Here is a 24,315-nt window from a genome sequence, read left to right as displayed (position 1 = left end):
CTTTCTCCTCAACGAACACTTCAGTAGACTGAGGCTGAGAAACAACGGTGAATGCAGATTCTGTGGGGAAAGTGGGGAAACACCAGAACACCTTATCACTGAGTGCGCCGAGACGACGACCATTCGTGCGATGAACTTTGGTACGGTTGATGTCGAGGACGGAGAGCTGGCCTTTGTGGAGCCGTCTCAGATACTGGCTTTTGTTAAAGCCCTGGGACGGTATGATGAGTTATAACTCGTTATAACTCCCCTCCTAAACATTCTACATTCTACATTCATGTTCACGGAATATTAGGACTCCGTGTATATGATTCCATACCTGTCCATCTTAAATATGCATCGTATACACCTTTTTTATAAAATAAAAATTGTGTTTACATCCGTTGAATTACCCCAAAACGCCCCAAAATATCCTTTGAAAAATATCAAACGGCCGCAGCGCTCATAATTCTAGAGTGAATAAATCCATTATATTATGTAATACTAACTCTCTCAGAAATAACCCTCAGAGTATGGCAGTATTGAGCAATTTTAGTAGCAACATAATCAACATGTATTTTCCAATCCCAATCGCTATAATATAATCTCTTAGTAAAAAACAACACATTATCAAAGAAGCTCTTAAGTAAGAATATTACTATTACCGTACAGTGATCTAATATCATTATTTACAGTTACCTGCGAATACCTAATAGATATTCTCGGTAGTTTTACATAATTACAATTTAAAAATGGCCACCATGTTAACCACATGGCTTTTTACGAACTTACAACTTTAAAACAAAATAAATGTTAGACAGATGGAAAGCGCTGGTTTTATTGATTCTTTAAAACTCAACAGTTTCGCTGCTGCTTAAATAATGCGACTTGTTTGAGGATGATTACTTAACTCAAAAGGTTTTTGAATCGGGAAAGTATGTGTGAGCAGAGGTTCTGGTGTGTCATTTCGTTTTTTGTTTATTTATTTAAAATAGACATGGAATATACCGGGTGATAAAGAAATCGTTGTTCACAACTCTGTTTCATATGGCTTTAACGTGATATATTTAAAATTTGGTTCCAAAATACAGTTAAGAGCTAAAAGCTATTTTAAAATAAAAAAAATAGATATCTATGTGATGTAGGTATAGTCGAAGTAAACAATTTTAAATGGCACTTTAAACAGAGTGGTCCGAATTGTGTTCGTGGAACTTCGGCAGCATATTCTGCAGAAAAAAAATAAGTAACATTTAGAGAGAGAGCGTAACAAGACTTAGGGACACGATTTCATTTTATAGATCATTCTCAATCCATTAACTGTAACAAATCATGAATTTGAATATATACAAAATATAACTACATACCAAAAAACCGATAAGATGAAGTAGTTTTTTCTAACAAACCGCATATTAGATTATTTCACTTCATTGATTACTATTTCACCTCATTAAAAGCTTTGTCACAACCTAAATAGCCTTTTTAAAATATATTTGTACCTGTTTAGGTATTCCCAACTAAAGTCACATAATTCAACCACCTACCTGAAGTTGAAGGGTACTTTACGACCTAGATGGAGGGCAGAGAGAGAGACTACAGAAAACTATGGATATTTGGAGACTCTAAAGAGAGAAAATATTTTGAAATACGTATGTAAATGCACAGTTGGTACAGACATATTGAATAAAATAGTTCTAGAAAAAAATCTTCATTTCACAACCTGTAATGCAGAGATCTAATTGTACCATGATCAAGTTTTTTATATATAAAAAGTTTTATACAAACTAAACGATAGAACGGTATCAAGATTTAAATTGTATTTTTAAATAATTCTAGAACGGATAAATAATTGATCACAAATACAGTTAAATGTAGTCATGGGCTAGGTTTTTACATAGGGCAAAGCCAAAGAATGTAAAAGTCAGTACCAAGATCTGCTTACTGCTTAACCTAGTCAACTGAACATTACCCAAAAAACAGTAACTTCATTTTAAAAAAATCTGCGAAAATTTCGATTTCAAATTCATTATTTGCTTTTTGAACCAATCTGCTTTTTTGGAGTTGTGATAAATGATAAAAGCAAGGGTATGAAGAAACTAAATAATGTGTTTCCATGAAAGTGTTTGAAGTGATGATTAGATTCTAGAACTCCTTTTTGTAGACCAGTAATAAAAGCAGCTAGGACCAAATATTTATACTTCTATGTTTTTATCGTCTAAATTTTTAATAAGCACAAGGCTCTTTCATTTGCTCCGGATATCTTGTATAACAAGTAATGACAGGGCCGGGCCCAAGGGGGGGGGGGCTACCCCCCCTCCCAAAGTCGAGCCAGTTGGTTCCAAATGCAGTTGGCAAAATCTACCTACCAAGCTACTAATCGTAATAAAAAATAGAATATAATTATTAACTAACTAAAATTACTAAAAATCAAAAAATAAAATAAAACTTTCAATTCAAAAATCCTAATTTAGTTTGCATTAAAAAAAAAGTTTGATTTGACATTGGTCTTATCATGCAAACGTGCAAACGTCTTTAAAAAATATTATTAAAATTCGTAAAAAACATGTTACGTACCACCATGGCTAATGATCGATTAAATTTCTTAATGCCTGAAAAGCGAGCGCGACAGATAATATAGAATTGACAGATGTGATTGAGTCTTGGACTAAGTTAAAAGATAGGAGACTGGGGGTTCAAACTAAGTAGTATTATTAGTAGGTAAATTTAATCAAGTATCATTCTTACTTGGAACCTAAACCTAAAAAGTACCTAGTCTTGTCAAAGAGTAAGGACTTATATTCTATTTTTATTTTTTATTATGGGATCGGTGTAGGTACAAATACATCATTTTCTTTTTTAGTTCTAGTGGTATTTTGATATTGTCTGTTTGTCTAATGTTAGTCTAATGTCAGTTATCTGTCTGTCTGTCTAATGTTAGTATGTGAACAAATACCTATTTCTGTTTAATTGTTTATATTTTTCGGTTAAGTATGATTTCGGATTTCATTATGATTTTTTAATTATTATATTTTTTGAGAGAGTGCATAGTACTGCATAGGGTTGATTTTTTAGATTTTGTAGATTACATTTTTAAAATTTTAAATCCTGTTTTTATAATAGGAATAAATATTCGCCATACTTATATTATACAGGGTGACAATTTGAAAACGAACGGTGACATTTTGAAACGTCAATTTATATATCAAAGGGGACAATTTTTGAGGCATTTGTTGTCGTGTTACTTTCAACCCCTTGACCCCCAGGGCACCTACTCCTAAAATTTTAAATAGCAACCCCTATTTTTTTACCATTTTTTTTTACCTGTTTCTTATAGAATTCTACATAAACTGCATTATTTTTTTTGAGAATTTTATAAGGAACACAAAAATGATAAAAGAAATAGGGGTTGCCATTTAAAACTTTAGGGGTAGGTGCCCTGGGGGTCAAAGGGTTGAAAGTAACACGACAACAAATGCCTCAAAAATTGTCCCCCTTGATATGTAAATTGACGTATATCGTCAAATTTTCATACTATTATCGGTAGAGGTAATATAAAATACTGTTCGTTTTCAAATTGTCACCCTGTATATAATATACTAAATAGGTATCTATTCTATAAAAAAAAAGTTGTTTTTTTTACCCCCCCCCCCCCGCGCAAAAAAAAGTAGCCTTCGGTACGGCCCTGAGTAATGAATAGTTGCCGGTTTTATGTGCCTGTTGGACTCCTAAATTACTTAAATGTTGATTATCGATTTTATCGTTGTTGGCTGTCGTTTTAAAATACCATACTGCAGAATTTGAAGATGAGTTTTAAAAATTCTTCTCCAGAATCACGTATATTGTGTGTTCCCCTTTCTTGATGAGTTATAACTCGTTATAACTCATCATGCAGTCACGGGGCTTTGACAAAAGCCAGTATCTGAGACGGCTTCACAGAGGCCAGCTCTTCATCTTTTGATCAGCCGCGCCAAAGTTTATGGCACGAATGGTTGTCGTCTCGGCGCACTCAGTGATGAGGTGTTCTGGTGTTTCTCCATTTTCCCCACAGAATCTACATTCGCTGTTGTTTCTTAGCTTCAAGCTACTGAGGTTTTCGTTGAGGACAGAGTGTCCTGTTAAAAACCCAGTGACAACCCGAATATTTTTCTTACGTAATTCCGATTCCAGGTTAATGGAGTCTTCCATGTTCTTGAGTTCTTTTTTAAGTTGGTTTCCACTGGGAAAGCAGAACGGCTCTGGTCCAGTTAGTGAAATGTTCGCTCCTTTTCTAGCTAGATCGTTTGCGTTCTTATTGCATTCTATCTTTTTGTTAGCTGGCACCCAGTGTAGGAAGACTTTATTTTCTTCGACAACTTCGAATTGATAGTTACTGAGTTGATCGCTTTTAATGCTGCTTGACTATCGGATAAGATGGCTATTTCCTGTTTCCGATAGTTCCTATCTGATATAAATTGTAAGCATTTTGCGATAGCGTAGATTTCTGGTTCCCATTTGTTCGGAGTATATTTAATTTTCGAAATGTACAGCCGATGTACTTAACGTAACACTTGCATTTTACTTCGTTGCTTCTCTAGTAGGTATGTATGTTTCCTTTTATATTACAGCTCCCCTATTAACTGCCTTACTATACAGGATGAGTCTTAAATAAGCGTAAATATTCTTAAGGGTAGTATATTTCGACCCCAGAAACACGATTATGAGTTTTTTGCGAGATATTTTTGGAAATTTGGAATTTTTTGAAGAAAATTTTGGAATTTTTTTAGTTTTTAGTTAAAAAACATAATTTGTTGATAATAGGGCAACATAGGTAGTAGAGTAAATTTACAAGAAAGAAAATCCAGAAAAGATCCCGTGGTTCTCAAAATTTTAGCAAAAAATATTTATATAAGTAAAATAACTCGGTTATTTTGGATTTCTTTGAAAAATGGTTAAGAGAACATATGTTTCTTTAATCGAGATCTACCAGCCCTGAAATTATTTGCACTTATTTAAGACTCACCCTGTATAGTATAGCCTTACTCTTTCAACTTTCAATGTCAACTTTTTCACGGTATCTTAAATATGTCTATTATTCTTTTTAAAGTCAATAATAATGTGCTCAATTCCATTTAATATTATCGCATGGATATTGATAGACATAAAAATTATGTTAGTTTTAGTATTAATATTTCGGTTCAATTGAATATTAATTTAAACTACAGAAATTATGCATGAGCCAGGCTGCTAGAATAGGGCAACTGCCCCACATTGGCCCACTGTAGCTAATCCTGTGAATGTAGTATTCCCCCTTGGATTGATTTTCAACCTTTAATCAAATTATAAGAAACTGGTTGCTTTGTTCAAATAAATTTCTACATTAAGGAAGTCTGTGAATTTGAGGACTTTCAAATTGTATTTTAACATTAACATTGGCTGTAACCAGATTTTTTAAATATACAGAACGTCAAAAACACAAAGTTCCTATGAACATTTTATATGCCCAAGACGCTTTCCGACGAAGTTACAACCTTTAAAAGAGTAAATAAAAATAATATATTTTGTTTATTTTTAAGAACATTGGTGAACACTTTCTTGAAATTTTGTATTCTTACACACATTTTATTGGCAAATCAAATGACGATAGGGTAAAGAGGGTAGTACTTTTTTTTTCAAAAAAGGAAATAAAAATCTAGAACTTTTTAAGGAAGAAAGGTGCTCTTCATTTAGTTTGACGGTGACCGTTTTCAAGATATTTATTATTACGTAAAATTTACGATGCGTCGATTTCAATATTAGCGAAATCGTGAGATGTAAGGTAATTAGTATAGGAATTTGAATGCAGTGTAGATTGTAGAATATAGTTCAATACCAGATATGATCTAAAAGATTACAAGATGTTTCAATTGAGGGCTGTAATGGCTGTAAATACTATCAATGGCTGTAACTTCCTCAAGAAGCATTTTAGGGCATATTAGGTTCATTCATAGGAACTTTATATTTTATCGAGGGGTAAACCGCTGACAAATTTCTGTACACTAATACCACGAATAATGCCAAAAATGCCAACTAATACCACGATTAATACCTACCACTAATACCAAATAATGCCAACATCTTGTACACCAAAATACACTAGCGGTTTACCCCTCGTGTTTTATTTTTACCTGTAGAATCACTAATAGTAGAACACAACTGAAGTTTGGCGCACAATTTTTTGACAACCTGTATACAGGGTGTTTTAAAAAAACATGTGCCATCTCTCGTGGGGAGATTCCTCACGTAAAAATAAAATTTATTTTTCATATATCAACATAGGTCCGGTTCTGCTTTGTTTCGTAGCTACAGGGTGTTAAAGTCTTAATATTTTTTCGATTTATATTATAATTTTCTTCCAAGTACTTACTTTTAGCGTTTCGAATAAAATTTTGAGTGTAAAAGTTACTATCAATGCGACATATTTTAAAGCTAAAAAAGTGTTGACATATTCACCAGGGACGTGCATATGGGCTATTACTGGAATATTTTTCTAAAAAAAGCATGTACGCCACTGACTTTTTTTCTCTTATTAGCGAAATAGTATAAGCAGTTTAATGCCGATTAAAAGTTGTCATTCAATGTTTTGTCGATTTCGGTCTTCTTGATGAGATAAACGCAATTTTATTAATTTGCCTTGATCCAAGTCTAATAGCAACCTTTAAAAAATTTTAATATCATTAACTTGCGAAAGTTTTAAATAAGTACTCATTGATTCCTCATCAAAATATATGAAAAAAAGTTCCTATAAACATTGGTATGAAAATGCATAGTTTTAGAGTTACAGGATGTTTATCTTTTTAAAATTAGTTTTTTTGCAATTATTATCTTAAATACCATTATTGTTTATTTGAAATTGCTGTAGGTTGGACTAATAGTAATAATAACTAAAAGTAATAATATTTAATAATAAATTAGGAAAAATATATAATTTATTAATTTTATTTTTATTTTAATTTTATTAGTTGTGATGTGTGTGAAACGTGTGTGATAGTGAAAAATTGCGTTTATCTCATCAAGGAGGCCGAATTCGACAAAATACCAAGAGATAACTTTTAATTGGCATTAAACGGCCTATACAATTTTAATATGAAAAGAAAAAACTCAGTGGCGCACATGTTTACTTTTTTTGAAAAATATTCCAGTGATAACCCAAATGCACGTCCCTGCTTTTATTATATAATTTATCGATACTTTTTTAGCATTAAAATATGTAGGTAGTACGTATGGTAACTTTTACACTCAAAATTTCATTCGAATCACTGAAAGTTATTGGAAGAAAATTATAATAAATCGAGAGATTCTTACGACTTTGACAGCCTGTAGCTACGAAACAAAGCAGAATCTCCCCACGAGAGATGGCACATGTTTTTTGAAAGACCCTGTATTATTTTAACTAACTACATTAACATTATTTTATATTCTCACCTGTATAACACCACGCTGGCCAAACGACGGGACTTTCGGTATCCATAACTTTAAACAAGAGTCAAAAACATCACTCATAAAAATATTATTTTTGCACTATATCAACATGTAAGTTAACTTAATGTCAAAATCCTCGTACACTTTAACACATTAACGTCAAATAAAAACACTGTCAGTATTTAAGTATTATGAGTTTATGAGGAACCACTAGAGTTTAGATGAAAATACCTGAATAGAATAATGTCATTACTTAAATGTATTTATTAATGTTCAAACATTAAAAATAATATCCAGGCATTAATATATTACTTACAAATTATTAGTTTGATGCTTTAATATTTTCTACTGGATTTCTTTCTATGGTTTATAGTACAAAAAAAGTTTAAAGATTATTATTATGTCTATTTAACAGTATTTTTTTTATTTAAAAAAATATACCTACAATAGGGAATATATCTTAGACAAAAAACAATTATAAAGTAGATGTGGACACGACATCATCTTATAGCAAAATTTTAAATTGAACATCAGTTTAATATTAGTTTAAGAAATATTTGTGTTTAAAAGACATCTATGAAAACTGTTTTATAAAGGTTTCAAATACATATCGCAGAAATCAATGTATACCTCTTCAATCTTTCGCTATGTATTTGAGATCTTCTCTATCCTGGTATTATTTTTTTATCTAAGATATATTTCCGATCGCTACTTTTCATATTGTCACCCTGTACATGGTTTTTAGAGATATTTCGTACGATACCTGCAGCTTACCTATTGAAGGTAGTGAAACGCTTTCAATGTAGGAGTTGTATGGTTTTACCTGAACCGCCAGAAAATGAAATATAAATGAACAAAAAATAGTTTTAGAAAAATTCACAACGTTACATTTTTAATGGAACCCGCTGTATAATTAAAGTTTTTTTTTAAGATTATTTTTTCGAATTTCAAACATATTATTTGCTTGAACTGTATTTGAATTATTTTGGTTTAAATCCATAGAAGTAGGGTTTCTGAAACCGGAGCTGTTTTTCGGAACCTGGAAATTCGGTACCGCGCCTCTTAGGAACCGCGATTTCCCGTTTTTTTTTCGGTACTTTCGGTACTGACTGATTTTTATTCAATGGTGGTGCAGTTCATCAATCAGAAAGCAAGGGATGTTTTTTAAAGTAAAATTGATAAAAAATTGAGATTTTTAATGAAAATAATATCAAATTATTAAGTAATCAGTGATGAAAAAATTAACATGAACACAAACATGAACACAAGTAAACAAAAAAGTATATAGGTAACTTGAATTTCACATCAAACAACATAAACCAACCTGAATTACCTTACAACCTGAATTTGAGACCAAAGTCCTAAAATATTAAATTAAAAATGCAAATAGTATGTATTAAAACATAACATAATAAATATTATAGGAACTTCAAAAGAAAAAAGAAGCAAGAACAATAAGAAATAGTATCATTACTTATTTGGAAGTATTTGATTTCGACCGCTAGAAGGTTCTCAAAAGTAAAAACGATAAAAAAATGAGTTTCAAATGAAAATAATATCAAATTATTAAGTCATGAGAAAGTAAATATGAACACAAGCTTAAGCCATGAGTAAATATGAACACAAATATTGAACACAAGCGAAAAAAAAAAGACATAGATAGCTTAAAAATTACATCAAACATCAACCAACCTCGAAACCAATTTAACTAAATTTGGAAAAAACTTAACATTTTCAATTAAATATGCAAATGTCTATAAAAACATAACACAAAAAAACATAACAATACATTCAGCAATATTATAGTAAATAATAAAATAATATAGTTAAACTTCAATAATTGCTAATAAACATTATAGAAACTTCAAAATAACTTCAAATAAGAACAGTAAGAGATAACTAACCAATCACTACTTATTTAGAAGAGTTTGATTTCGACCGCTAGAGAGTATCAAAAGTTTTTCGCACGTAACAAAAAATATGTTTTTAATTATTATTACCGAGTCCCGAAAGTACCGGAAGAACCGGGAATTAATAATTTCGAGTCCCGGTTCTTTGATGTCTCAAAAGAACCGGGAGTCCCTGGTACTTTCGGTACCGGGATTCTGAACCCTACATGGAACCGTTATTACATAAAATGCATAGGAAAGATATAGAACAGAGTTTCCGGAACCAGTGTTGTTTCGGAACCAGGAATTTCGGTTTCGTTCTTTACGTACCTACTTTCGGTACAGTTGATTTTTGTTCAATGATGGTGCAGTTCGTCAATCAGAAAGCAAGCGATGGCTTCCCAAAGCAAACTCGATAAAAAATGCAAGGGATGTTTTTTAAAGTAAAATTGATAAAAAATTGAGTTTTTAATAAAAATTATATCAAATTATTAAGTAACCATTTATGAGAAAATTAATATGAACAGAAATGAACACAAGCGAAGAAAAAAACATAGGTAATTTAAAATTCACACCAAACGACACAAACCAACTAACGTAAATTTGAAACATCACTAAAATAAAATATAACTAATACACCAAAACAAATTATAGGAACTTCAAAAGAGAAAAAAAGTAAGAACAATAAGAAATACCCTCACTACTTATTTAGAAAAGTTTGATTTCGTCCGCTAGAAAGCCTAAGAGGATTTTTACACGTAATAAAAAATGATTTTATAATTATTGTTACCGAGTTCCGAAAGAACCGGGAATTAATTTCGAGTCCCGGTTCTATGGGATAAAAAAGAACCGGGAATTCCCGGTACTTTCGAGTCTGGGACTTCCCGGTTCTGAACTCTATTATAGAGACGATAATTATAAATAATGCCCTTTATGAATCTCTTATGTAGTAGCGATTGCATTGATTAAACCAATATAATGCAAAAACTGTTCACGCAAATATAGACAAACGCTGTATATTTGAAACTAGAAGAAAAAGATCTTTCAAAAAACTTAAACCATATTTTGATTATTTTCATTTCACTTTCTGGTGGTTCACGTAAAACCATATAACTCCCTACACTAAATTTTTTTTTACTACCTCCAATAGCTTAACCTGCAAGTATCTCACTAAATATCTCTGAAAACACTGTACATGCATTATAAACACCAATTATATCTTTAATTAATAAGAGTTTCAATCTGATATGTTGTAAATGAAAAATGAGAGTTTCTTTAATATAATGATCATAAGAAAACGTTAAGACGTCACCAGTTGATAAGGATCAAACATTTAAATCCTTTAATTCCCTATTTATGAAAATTTAGAGACTAATAATATCGAATCTGGCACTTCAGTACACTGGAAAATAAAACACTAATTCACCATAAAACACTTTAGTTTTAAACACGGGACGCGCGTTTCGCTAACTATGTCAGTATCATCAGCAGACGATTAAGACTGTTTTAGTTTTAATCATCTGCTGATGAAGCTAACGTCAGCAAAACGCGCGTTCAGTATTTAAAATTAAAGTGTTTTGGTGTATTGTGGTGAATTAGTGTTTTATTTTGCTGTTAAAAGTAAATTAAAAAAAAGATTTGCTGTTAAAAAGTAACCCGAAATGTTCCAACCCCCAACTATAATTTAAGTATACTAATTATTATTAGTGCACTTAATTTCTTAATATTAATTTATTGATATATCAAATTTTTTGACGATTTTAAAGCCTCTAAATAAGAAATTTTCTAAGTCTATTATTTTTATTACTGTATCAAATTATAATATAGTCAAGTTCTTTGCTAGGTGGTGACTTTATAACTAATACTTTTTCCAGTGTCAAATAAGCTTTAGAACAGACCATTTTAGCTGCTCTAGGAATCTCGATAGACCAGAAATTAGAACTACACAACTACAAAAATATTAACAGAAATTTTAGTACTTTTTCCAAAATACATTCCATTATGAAACATTAATGACTGATGGTTAGTGTTGAGCAAAAAGTAATAGATTAACACCCAAGTACATCGATACTGAATATTTACAGATCAGTTAATTTATTGTTATTGTAAAAAAATCTTAATTTATGAATTAATTAATACAGTCAAAGATTACAGAATAATACTGTAAACTTTGATACAGTATTTGACACTTTAAGCTATTTAACAATATATGAAAACATTCATTGTAAATAGAAGGTTTTTGTAGATGAATATTAAAAAATACAGAATGAAAAATAAAAGACGGGTGAAGTTTTTTTTTACTTGAAATCACTTATAAAAGAAACAACAAAACATCCAGTATATAGAAGCCTCCCCAAAAGAAACACAAAATCATAAAAATTTCTCTACGGAAATGCTTCATTCTCTTTTTTCCAACTTTAGAATAACTGAAATTAGTTACATGAAAACGTGTTCCCTTTACATTTTAAACACTTTGCTTGTGTAGTTATGAGCTTAACCTAGTAGATACTGTAATTTAGACATCAATTACGTACCAAGAAAAAATGAAAATTGACAAAAATGAGCCAACAAACCATACCAAACAAAAACAAACCTAACCAAAGCAATCAAAACACGCTGTAAGCTAAAACGCGTCTGCTTACGAATTCCAATTGCCGAGTACTTTTCAAATCTTGCTATATTTTACAATATTTTATCAATAAATGAAAATGGTACTACTTCCGCAAGAAGTTCTTTTGCGTGTCTATGTTTAGAAAAATTTTTAGAATGAAAAACAGAAACGTGTTTTCATGTAACTGGTTTTAGCTATTCTAAAGATGAAAAACTGAAAATGATGCATTTTCGCAAAAAAAATTCGTGGCTATATGGAAAGGCGTCCAAGTACTAAATAAACAAATATTTCTTATATAACTGATTTAAGATAAACTTGATTTCAGCCCTGATTTCAGCAATTTTAAAGTTGAGAAAAAATGATGCATTTCCGCAGAAAAAAAATTGTCACATACTATTCAAAAAAGCTTCCAAAATAAACAAATATTTCTTACATAGCTGAAACGAAACTTGAGCCTAAAAGACCCTTAATTACATTTATCGATATCAAAAAAATCTTGATGTTATATGCATTACCTAAAAGTATGACTTTCACTGAATTGTCTTCATAATATACCTATTAAATCATCAGGTGACATCTATTAAATGACAGTATATTATGCTTTAATAAAAATAAGATAAGGGTTCCTAATGGCAACTGGCGCCACCCTTAAGATCAAAACAAACAAGAACCACTCGGTAGCGCGCACCCGTTTCTTTTCGCCAATTTGAACCGATCGCTGACTACTCTGCCCCGGCCTACCGCGATCGCACTGAGCGACTTATCAAAGGTGGCAGGTGCACGAGGTGCGATAGGTGCCGACCAAGGTCTTTCGGGTCGCAGAGTGCTCTGATTTTAGTGGTGGGGAGGCGCGGTACCATTCCATGGGTGAGTCGAGGCGAGAGATACCTACAGTTCATTGTTGAAATGTAAGATTCCTAAGTTAAGAGAATATTTTAATATCGACCAATTTAGTAGGTAGGCCTGTTGAAAATATTTGCGCAGGTTGCGCATCTCTAATTAATCATTTACATATCGTGTATAGTGTGTACATACGGTAGAAGAAAAGAAATCATTCGTCGTTCGCAGCTCCCACTCATTATGGTGTTTTAATCTACTAAAAACAAAGTAAAATCTTGATCTGCTCTGACCTAGATATACCAATTATGATTCGGACTTCTAGCCGGTAGCAAATTAAACGACCTTTATGTAAAGGTCGTATATTTTTTGCTATTCTATGTATGAATTGGCCAAATTCATCTCTATTTAAGAGTTTATACAGGGTACATAAAACAACAAGGTACAGATTCAACATAAAAAGACTTAGGGCAAAAATACGTATAAAATTCATCACAGAACTTCAATACGCTGATGACTGCGCTCTAGTTGCAAAAACGTTACAGCAATTACAAGAAATGCTGCTGAACAGATATACCTGGGCATACGAGGCTTTGGTCCTTAAGCTGGATATCGATAAAACTAAAATCATGTGCACTCCCCGGGAAAATCATAACATTGCTATAAAAATCGGAGAACTACTGGAATATGTAGCGGAATTCAATTACCTCGGCAGCTTGATTTCGGAAAAGGCCAATATCGACACTGAAATTCAGCACAGAATTAGCAGCGCCTCAAGAGCATACTGGAACTTAAAAAACAGGGTTTTCTACAATCATGATTTGAGCACACCCCCCCGCCCCCACTCCCGTGTACCCATAGGAATAATAATTCCCACCATGTTATATGGAAGTGAACCCAGGTTTCGGGGTGCAGTACCGCCGGTACACGAACGCATTAAACAAGTTGCAACACAGACACCTTAGACAACTGTTAAGAATCAAATGGTACCACCATGTCTCAAACGTATCAGTCCTTGAAAATACCAGCTTGCGAGAGCGTTGAAGTCATGATTACCAAATCCTGCTTAAGATGGGCTGGCCACGTATGCAGGATGCAAGACAAGCGCCTAAGAAAAAGAAAAGAAAAGCGCCTACCATTTCGGTAGGCGCCTACTATTTCGGAAGAGATTTCTCTTCTTTACGGTGAGCTTGTAGAGGGTAAGAGGAGACCGGGTGGACAACTCAAAACATACTAGGATATTTTCCATGAAAACTTAAAGGGTAAGCATGCAGAATCAGTGGGAGGAAGCAGCGCACAATAGAACGCAATGGAGAAGAATTGTAAACTCAGTTAACAACAGGGCCGGCGGAAGGGCCCTGTTGTTAACAGGGGGCCTGTTGTTAAGGGCGAACCGGGCGGCCGCCCGGGGCTCCGCTTGCGAGGGGCGCCACGACGGCAATTAAAATATTTAAAAACAGTAATATAAACAAATAGTAATGAAAAACCAGATCAATAATTAATCGATACTATCAATTTCCACATTAAAATATTAGCAATTACCATACCCACATAGGGAAGAAATATCTGACTAAACATTATAAACACTATTATATCCTAGACGTATCCTATTATAGTTTACTGAAATTATGCTCAAAAAAATCCTTAGCACGAAAGCTTTGGGATAGTTTTGATTTCTTCTTTTCTATATGTTTTTTGGATGCTCTATTCGAAACTGGGATTTGCGAATTCATATTTGTGGAAGAATCTTAAACAAAATAATATAAAAAATATAAATTTGATTTGTTCGTGGTATTTTACTTATAACTCAAAAACTAACAACTTTTTGTAAATAACCCTTCTTTCTACCTATAATTCTCGTTTTTATAAATTTCTAACTGTTTTTGGGTCAAGGGACAGCAAAATTGACAGTTTTAGACTGACCGCTCAAAGTCGCATAATCACTTTTCTACTACACACAACCTTTATTTGTTATTAATGGCTGATGCCCTAAAATTATATGAATGATATTCATTCGCAAGAAGCTGAAGATTATCCCGATATCCTTATTATCAAAAAAGCTTATAAGTTTGCCTCATTAATTAAATATATTTATTAACAGTAGTGGGAAAAGATATCAATTTTTTGGTGGTTTTGATTGTTCTGGATTGAATATGTAGTAATACACGGAAAATGGTACCAGGATCGTAGAATTTTCTCATTAGAGAAATTACAGAAAGAAAAATTTCTCACAAAGAAATGCGTCTTAAACACTGGCTGATCCTCATTTTCCTCAGCCGACAAAACTGTCTAATCATATACTGATGCACGAAATAATTGTGTATTTCTGCACGAAATAATTGATTGTGAAAAAGAAACGAACATTTTCTTAAATTCATATAGAAAAATAATGCAACTGCTTGTAACTAAATACTAATGTTTTCAAAGATCACTTATACCAGAACGAGACTGCCGAAGTTGGAATTCTATTTCTTATAGCTCTATATACCGGGTGCCTCTCAAAAGTGGCTCACCCTATAACTTTTTTCAGATGAAAAAACGAGATTTGGTATGTTAGTATACGACATAAATTAGGATTAATTGACGTATTCAATTGTTTTTGGTTACTTCCTGTTTCACCGGAAATTACTACAACTTTTTATTTTTAAATAGCACCCTTGGTATATTTCTACTTTATGCGATAGAAAATGACACTTTGAATAGAATAACAAATCATATGTCAACTTTTGACACTTTCGCATATGATTAATTTGAAATTTTAACATGCGGTTCATAACGGATAACAATGTGTAACAATTTGACTCGAAATACCATGTGTGTGGTTTCAAATTATTCGTAAAAAATGCTTTTTCCAAATTTACAAATGAGCCACCCTTGTTCCATTTGAAAAAATTAAGATATGATTAAAAATACGATTTGGGCATGTTTTAACCGGCCTGGACATGACACGAAAAACATACCAAATCTCGATTTTTTATCTAAAAAAATAAAAAAGTTATAGGGATGAGTCATTTTTGAGACGCACCCGGTGTAGAAAAAACAACAACCGTAGACTAAGATTGAACCAAGAGAAGAATAATTTTGAAGTATCTTTAAGTAAAAATTTATTGTTAAAGTAGCATAAATATGCTTAGTTGTAGTTAAAGTATAGTATTGAAGGAAAAAGGGATAACTAATAGGGGGGAGGGGCGCCGGATATGGTACAAGCCCGGGCTCAATATTTTCCTTCCGCCGGCCCTGGTTAACAACGACAACCAAAAAGCAAAGAGGCAACAAAGTAATGAGATTTTTGAATGTCCGGAGTGCGGAAGAGAGATAACATTACGTATCGGGCTTTTCAGTCACAGAAAAGCTCATGAAAGAAAACGCCTTGCGTAACCATCTTCTGATGCGTGTCAAATACTCGTCAGCTAGTAATGGCAGTAAGTAAGTAAGTATACACTATACAGTGTAACTTTTAATATGGACTGAAAACTAAATATTCCGATCCAACGGGCACCTACCCCAGCATTCTTTAGGCTGAAAGCAGAAATCTACGCTATCGAAAGATGCGTACAATTTATCTTAGATAGGAACCATCGGAAAAAAGAAATAGCCATTTTATCCGATAGTCAAGCAGCATTAAAAGCGATCAACTAAGTGCCGATCAATTCGAAGTTGGTCAAAGAATGCCTAGAGAAACTTAACAAATTAGGCAAAGAAAATAAAGTCCCCCTACTCTGGGTGCCCGCTCCCAAAGGGTTAGTAGGCAATGAAAAAGTATATTTAAAAAGGCGTCCATTAATCCCAAAGAGACCTGGTTTATAAATATAAAAGACAAAGGAAACCGAGACTTTGAGGCTTTTTGCTTTTTCTTTTGTATTTAATGAAAAAGTAAATGATCTAGCATGAAAAGGAGCGAACACTTCACTAACTGGACCAGAACCGTTTTGCTTTTCAAGCGGAAACCAGCTTAAAGTGGCACTGAAGAACCTGGAGGACTCCATCCGTAACCTGGAATGGGAATTCTCCAACGATCACTCGAAAAAGTTTCTCAGAACTTACGACCGAGAAAGATCTAAGATTTTCCTTGATTTAAGTAAGAACAGTCTTCGGATTGTCACGGGCTTTCTAACAGGACACTGTCTCCTCAACGAACACCTCAGTAGATTGAAGCTGAACAATAACTGTGAATGCAGATTCTGTGGGGAAAATGGGGAAACACCAAAACACCTCATCACTGAGTGCGCCGAGACGACAGCCGTTTGTGCCATAAACTTTGGTACGGCTGGTGTCGAAGATGGAGAGTTGGCCTCTGTGGAGCCGTCTCAGATACTGGCTTTTGTCAAAGCCCTGAGACTGTATGATGAGTTATAACCTTAAGTAAGTACAGGTACAACATAAAAAAAGAATTTTCTTCTGTACTATTACAACTTTTAAAACTTACTATTACAACTTTCAAAAGTATTGCATATATGATACTTCTGGTATTAAGGCAGGCATTTTATTGAATCATTTAATAATAAGTAGTACTTTGTTTTATTTGCCCTTCAGTGTGAATCTACACTGAGAAAACTAAATTTATTAAGTAGCCCTATAAATATAAATTTAGTGTATTAAGATCTGGTAATCATGCTGGTCAAATTTGTTTGAATTGACTTCCTATTCAAAGCTTCACAAACTTGGTGTACATAAAGAACTTAAGAAAGTCTAGGAACTAGTGGAGTCTAGTAAAGAACTTAATATATATCGAGTTATATATCTAATATGTACCTATATCTTAAAAATCTTACTTCTTGGTAAATGGTAACATAAATTAATGAGATGCAGTCTCCTTAAGTCACATTCACTCATCTTCAATCAATGAATGTTTATTTCATTGTTCTTTGATTAAACACATTCGTCAAAAAAATTTCCTGCGAGCAACTCAGGGGAAGAAACGGATAAAAAAATACTTTGGGGTTTTAAAATATGGATTCGGCAAATCCTTTTGCTTCCAATTTTCTCAAAAAATATTGGTTCAAGGATCCTCAAATGAAAAAAAAATATGTGAAAAAATATTTATTTTTTGTAATCAGTTCAGACTAAGGTCTCTGCTCTTTAGTCGCGACGGGAAAAAACATCGAGAACTCGAGATATCAATTCCGTGTGGATAATCGATTTTATCCAAACTGAGAAATTTCAGTTAAACCAGAGTTTCTGATAAGGCATACCACGAGAATGAAGAGGACCTCAAAATAAGCATAAATAATTATCTTTTGTGTTTGTGAAAGCTTATTTTGCAAGGAAAAAGATTTGAATTAAAATTTGATTTCTTGGTTAATGATTAATCAACAAAATCACTGGTTTAATTTTAATTGACATACTATGATCAAGTATACCCTACATATACAGAAAAAAATTGTATTGAAAGTTAGTTATGATTTGTTCGAAAGACTGTAATGTTATTAATTTAATAATTTATAAACACACAGAGAATTTTTCATTTAAGTTGGCAACAACATTTTTCTTCTATAATTATCTATTTCGTCCCATTGCTGCCAAAAGTCACTAACTTACTTTTTATTACTTCCGAGAAAAATGCGTCTAAAGATGAATTGCATTGCATAAAGATGTTATAGTTAGTAACTATTCGGTATTAAAATGAAACATAAATAGCCAGAAATCGTAGTTAATGACTTTTGCAATCGATTCTCCGCTTCATAAACCTAGTTAGTGATTGAATTTGGTTGTTCGGAAAAATGTTAGTTAGTGACTTTTGGCAGCAATAGGACGATATATAATAATGTTACTAGTAATTTTGCTGATTTAATTTTACTAAAAATTTTTTGTTTAATTAAAGTCTGTAGTTATTATATCATCTGGAAATTACTAGCGACTCAATAATTATTAAGAAGTTGAGTACTATCCCAATTTTTACCTTCTGTATCGACCAGACGGGTATAGTTTGTTTAATTTATTGTTGATTTGTTAGTTAATAAGTGCAATTAAGTAACTATTAATTGATCTCATCTATCAGTCTAATTTGTATAAAGGAAAACCTTAAAAATATTATGGTGTTTTATTAAAAATTTAAAAATTTCTCGAGATACTCGGCAAACGACAAACTGAAAATCTGAAATTCTGGTCGGGAATTCTCGTGCCACGAGAAATAAAAAAGGTCGTGAAACCAGAAACTCTAGCTCAGTCTAGGGTTCAGAACCGGGAAATCCCGGTACTGAAAATACCGGGAATTCCCGGTTCTTTTGAGACGTCAAAGAACTGGGACTCGAAATTAATTATTCCCGGTTCTTTCGGTACTTTCCGGACTCGGTAATAATAATTAAAAACATTTTTTATTGCCTGCGAAAGACTTTTGATACTTTCTAGCGGTCGAAATCAAACTCTTCTAGATAAGTAGTGATGCTATCTCTTACTGTTCTTAGTTCTGAAGTTATTTTGAAGTTTCTATAATGTTTATTAGCAATTATTGACGTTTAAATATATTTTTTTATTACTTAGTATAATATTCCTAAATGTATTAGTTATATTTTTTTGTGTTGTGTTTTTATAGGCATTTACATCTTTAATTGAAAATGTTTTCATTTTCAAATTTAGTTAAGTTGGTTTCGACGTTGGTTGATGTTTGATGTAATTTTTAAGCTACCTATGTGTTTTCGTTTTTTTTCGCCTGTGTTCATTATTTGTGGTCATGTTTACTTTCTCATGCATGACTTAACAACTTGATATTTATTCATTTGAAACTCAATTTTTTATCGGTTTTACTTTTGAGAACCATCCCTTGCTTGCTAATTGACGAACTCCACAATCATTGAACGAAAATATTTTAGTATGGTTCCGGAAACTCTAATTAATACTACCAATTACTAGGGTTCAGATCCTTTTGGCCATCACAAAACCGGGTCTCGGTAACAATAATTAAAAAAATATTTTTTTGTTACGTGAGAAAGCCCTTTGATACTTTCTAGCGGTCGAAATCAAACTCTTCTAAATATGTAATGATGCTATTTCTTATTGTTTTTGCTTCTTTTCTCTTCCTTAGTTATTATAGTTCCTATATATATATATATATAATATTTATTATGTTATATTTTAATAGATATTTGCATTTTTAGTTCAATATTTTAGGGCTTTTGTCTCAAGTTCAGTTAAGTTGGTTTATGCTGTTTGATGTGAAATTTAAGTTACCTATACTTTTTTCTTTACTTGTGGTCATGTTAGTGTCCATGTTAATTTTCTCATGACTTATTACTTAATAATTTGATATTATTTTCATTATAAATCTCAATTTTTTATCCATTTTACTTTGAAAAACCCATCCCTTGCTTTCTGATTGATGAATTGTACCACCATTGAACAAAAATTAGTCAGTATCGAAAATACCGAAAAAATCGGGAAATCCCGGTTCCTAAGAGGCGCGGTACCGAACCCTAGCTCAGACCATTGTATTGTATTTGACTAAGAGTGGGTCCCAAGGGGGACCCTCCACTGAGGCCGCGAGGGCCTATTGTGGCTCAGTTTCTACAAGCTCTAATTTACAAGAGCGTCAAAGTTCATCCTCAAGACCCAGCCTCTTAATATAGGCCGTTATGTCTGAGGGCGATATGTCTCCTAGGTCTGATAGGTCTAGCATGGGTTTGCCAAACATCTCAAACCTGGTCCTGCTCCCAGCGGGGCAGGTACACATAACGTGCTTCATTGTTTCATCATCTTCCATACAGAGTCGGCATTCGGCGTCTTCCACCAGTCCTGTCCTCTGCAGGTGAGATCTCAGCCGGCAGTGGCCTCGTGTACACTGCAGTGAGCACACGCGTTCCATTCCTACCGGCCTTAAGAGTTCTCCTGTTCTATGTTTGGATGGCCCTGCTAGGATCTTCTTGGCATGTTCCATTCCGGGACTGTCATTCCAGTCCCGGAACGTCGCACCCGTAACCCATTCACAGAGCCTGTGACTTGCGAGATTTTTAGGAACGCTAAGTGTCGGTTCTGGGCCCACGAATGGCGAGCCTGCACCAATTTTGGCGAGGGAATCAGCACGTTCATTTCCCTCTAGGCCGACATGTCCCGGTATCCATATTAGCGACACTTTATTCCTATCTCCCAGTATATTGAGTAGTTTCTTACAATGAAGAATCGTCATAGACGTGCTTTTCGTTGCCTCAAGTGCTTTCAGCGCGGCTTGACTATCGGAAAATATGCATATTGTTTTCCCGGTGTATTGCTGTTCTACCAGCAGTTGCACACAGGTTTCAATAGCATATAGCTCAGCTTGGAAAATCGTGGTGTGTTTTCCAAGACTGTGGTAGATCTCAGTCTTTGGACTGCTGCAGTAAATTTCTGCGCCAGATCCTTTTTCGTTTTTGGATCCGTCCGTGTACCAACACATTTCCGCATGTAATAAACCGTTTCCCGGCTTATCCCACTCGTTCCTATTCGGAAACAGGACGTTGTAGGTGCGCGTCAAGAGTTGGACTGGTGGTGTGAGATCCGAGACCATTCCCAGAATCCCATCCGACTGTAGTTCTTCTACTAGCCGGTTTTGTATGAACATGATTGTTCCTTGGCTTCCTCGTGCTATACTTAGAAACCTATATGTAGCCCATCTCGCCTCTCTTTCCAAAAGAATTTGAAGAGGAGGTAGGTCGAGTAGGGTTTCCATAGCTTTTGACGGCGTGGAATGGAAGGCACCAGTCACCGCTAAGCAGCTTGTCGTTGTAGTTTCGACAATTTATTCTTTGCCGTTATTTGGTTGGCTTTCTGCCACCAGGCAACTGCACCATACGTGATAATAGGTCTGATGGCCGTCACGTATAGCCAGTACATATTTTTGGGGTTTAATCCCCAGTTTCTACCACAAATTCGGCGGCATGCCCATAGAGCATAGCAAGCCTTTTTTGATGTTTTTTCCAGATGAGAGGTCCAGCTAAGTTTTTTGTCCAGGTTTAATCCCAGATACTTAACTTCCTCCGCAAACGGAATTGTCTCACCAAGAAGAATGGGCGGTTTCAGTTTGTCTGTTTTCCTTCTTCTGGTGAATGGTATGATCACGGTTTTCTGTGGGTTTACACTTAATTGTTCCAGTGTGCACCAGCCGTGAATTGCATCTAGGATTTCCTGTATTTTTGAGGAGATGTCCTCCTCTTTGTGTCCTTTTACTAGGATCACCAGGTCGTCCGCATATGCCTGTGCTTCAACCTCGTATGCATCGATGATTGCCATCAGGTCGTCCGCTAACAGGGTCCACAGAAGAGGAGAGAGAACTCCTCCTTGCGGGCATCCCCTGCCCGGAACAAACCTAACGGACTCACCACTGAGCGAGGTCGTTGCTACTCGATTTTTGAGCATTTGCTCAATCCATTCAGTTATGGTAGCTTCGACTCCTCGTGCTTTCACAGCGCCTAGGAGCGATTGAGGGGTGACATTGTTGAATGCTCCCTCAATATCTAGGAATATCCCTACCGCAATTTCTTTGCGATCAAAGGTACTCTTAATTTCCCCTACCAAATTGTTGAGGGCCAGTTCTGTTGATTTTCCCTGTTGATAAGCATATTGCCGGACATTCAGGGGATTAGACGTAAGAATCCTCCCCCTAATGTGTCCATCCAATATCTTCTCCAGAGTCTTCAGCAGAAATGATGTAAGGCTTATTGGTCGATATGAGCTAGGTTGTAGGTTTTGTTTCCCCACTTCGGTATGTATACCACCTTTGCTCTCGTCCAGTCAGCTGGCAGGTGTGACCATGCCAGACTTGCCCTAAAAATTCTTAATAAGCGAGGGACGATAATGTTCTCAGCCTTCTGCAATAAGGCCGGAAACACTCCGTCCTCTCCTGGGGATTTTAATGGGTCGAAACTTTCGATCGCCCCTTTAGTCTCCCTATAGGTGATTACTTTCTTCGCTATCTCCCAATCCCCTTTTTTTAGCTCAGACCATGCTCTTATATTCTGATTTACTGGAAATATAATGTCTCTTTATCCATTACTCCATTTAAAGTAAAATATTCACTTAAGCCCGGTTTGGATAAACTCAATTTGGATAAAACAAATAATACGAAACAACTGAGACGCGCACATCATCCATATAAAGTATACTTATATGACAGCATCCAAGTGTACTTTGTCCAAAAACACATGGACCGTGTAAACCCGCCTTTAAATTAAGATAACCAATCCAGTAAAAAATGTGGAATTTTCTATAATATCTACGCCAAAATTCTGAATAACAGTAACATGTCAAATATCTAATGAAATATATAAATTAAAGAATACAAAACAAACAACCAATTTAATAATAATTATTGCTATAATTTTACTTGCTGTATAGTAAAATATTTCAATTTAATGACTTGCCTCCAGTAGCCCTTCCTTACTTTTATCTTTTACCTTTTTCGAAATTTCAAAACTCGATTTTCAAGCTCCCAAAACCAACAGGTCACTGCCTTGAACTCTGCGTTCAGTCTGTGACCCAGAGACATTTTCTTTAATTGGCGGCCCCACCGCTTTTCAACCATCTTTGGTTCAGTGGTTCCTATCGTGAAAGGATCTCGAAGAGAATTCGGCTTCTTCTGCTCGATGACCACCAGATACGTCTCCGTTAGCTTCGTAAAAAACAAAGTAGAATGAAGAAGCAATCGACCGATCACTCAGGGCTCGGTTTGTTTTCCAAAGTTGAACAAGAAGCAAAACCATTCTTGGTTTTTTTACACAAGATTCAAAGAAATAAAATGTAGAATCTGTGGTTTATTATCATTATTCTTTTAAATATTTGATTTTCCCATCTGTTAATCTAGTGTATAATAAATTCCATCAAAAACGCCCGATTTAAATGAAATTTGGTATGTCGATAGATTGGACCAAAGCCAACTAGACTGTCTCTGTGGCAGTTAGTTTTGACGTAAAAAATGTCAAAATTTGATGGTATCCGTCGCGACCAAATTTGGAGGGTAGCCAATATGAGTGACGTACTGTGATGCCGAAAACGCGAAAAAGTGGCAAAAACAAATTTCTCAACTTACTACTACATTTTTAAAAATTAGCCCCAAAAGTGGCTCACCCCTATAACCCCATTTTATTTTTTCTGATAAAAATCGAGATTTGGTATATTAATATATAACATAAATAAGATTGAATACGTCAGTATTCAATCCTAATACGTCAGTAACTGAATACGTCAGTACTCAGTTGTTTTCTGTCACTTCGCGTTTCACCGGAAATGACTATACCTTTTGATTTTTAAATGGTACCCACGGTGATTTGTTGCTTTATTCGATAGAAAATGACACTCTGAATAGAATGACATATCATATGTCAACTATTGACATTTTCAAATATGGTTTATTTAAAATTGCAACATGCGATTCATAACGACAATTAGACTCGAAATACCAAGTGTGTGATACCAAATTATTCGTAAAAAATTCTTTTTCCAAATATGCTAATGAGCCACCGTCGTTTCATTTGAAAAGAATGAAATATGACTAAAAATACGATTTGGGTATCTTTTAACTGGCCAGGACAAGACACGAATAAAATTAGACGATCATATCTATTTGTTCAAGGCTCCTTAATTAAAAATTAATGTTTATAA

At 34.1% G+C, this 24,315-nt stretch overlaps 1 protein-coding gene across 4 annotated transcripts in view; it reads right to left on the bottom strand.

Annotated features, from left to right (window-relative positions):
* Positions 1 to 24,315, bottom strand: part of LOC115885775 — a 135,034-nt gene that overhangs the window by 81,583 nt on the left and 29,136 nt on the right. For 2 of the 4 annotated variants that reach the window (XM_030904786.1, XM_030904789.1), the window contains exons 1-2: positions 12,429 to 12,651; positions 7,417 to 7,644 (exon numbers count right to left, since the gene is read on the bottom strand). The exons of 1 other annotated variant lie outside the window; for it this stretch is intronic. In XM_030904786.1, the coding sequence (XP_030760646.1) occupies positions 7,417 to 7,462 (46 nt within the window). In that variant the 5' untranslated portion in view covers positions 7,463 to 7,644; positions 12,429 to 12,651. Of the gene's footprint in view, positions 1 to 7,416; positions 7,645 to 12,428; positions 12,652 to 24,315 lie in introns of those variants that run through there. One more of the 4 variants, XM_030904787.1, reaches the window with a different exon arrangement.

This window comes from Sitophilus oryzae, unplaced genomic scaffold (genome assembly GCF_002938485.1).
Source record: "Sitophilus oryzae breed Bouriz unplaced genomic scaffold, Soryzae_2.0 scaffold_41_pilon_pilon, whole genome shotgun sequence".
Lineage (NCBI taxonomy): Eukaryota > Metazoa > Arthropoda > Insecta > Coleoptera > Curculionidae > Sitophilus > Sitophilus oryzae.
This window is presented reverse-complemented; position numbering and strand designations above follow the sequence as displayed.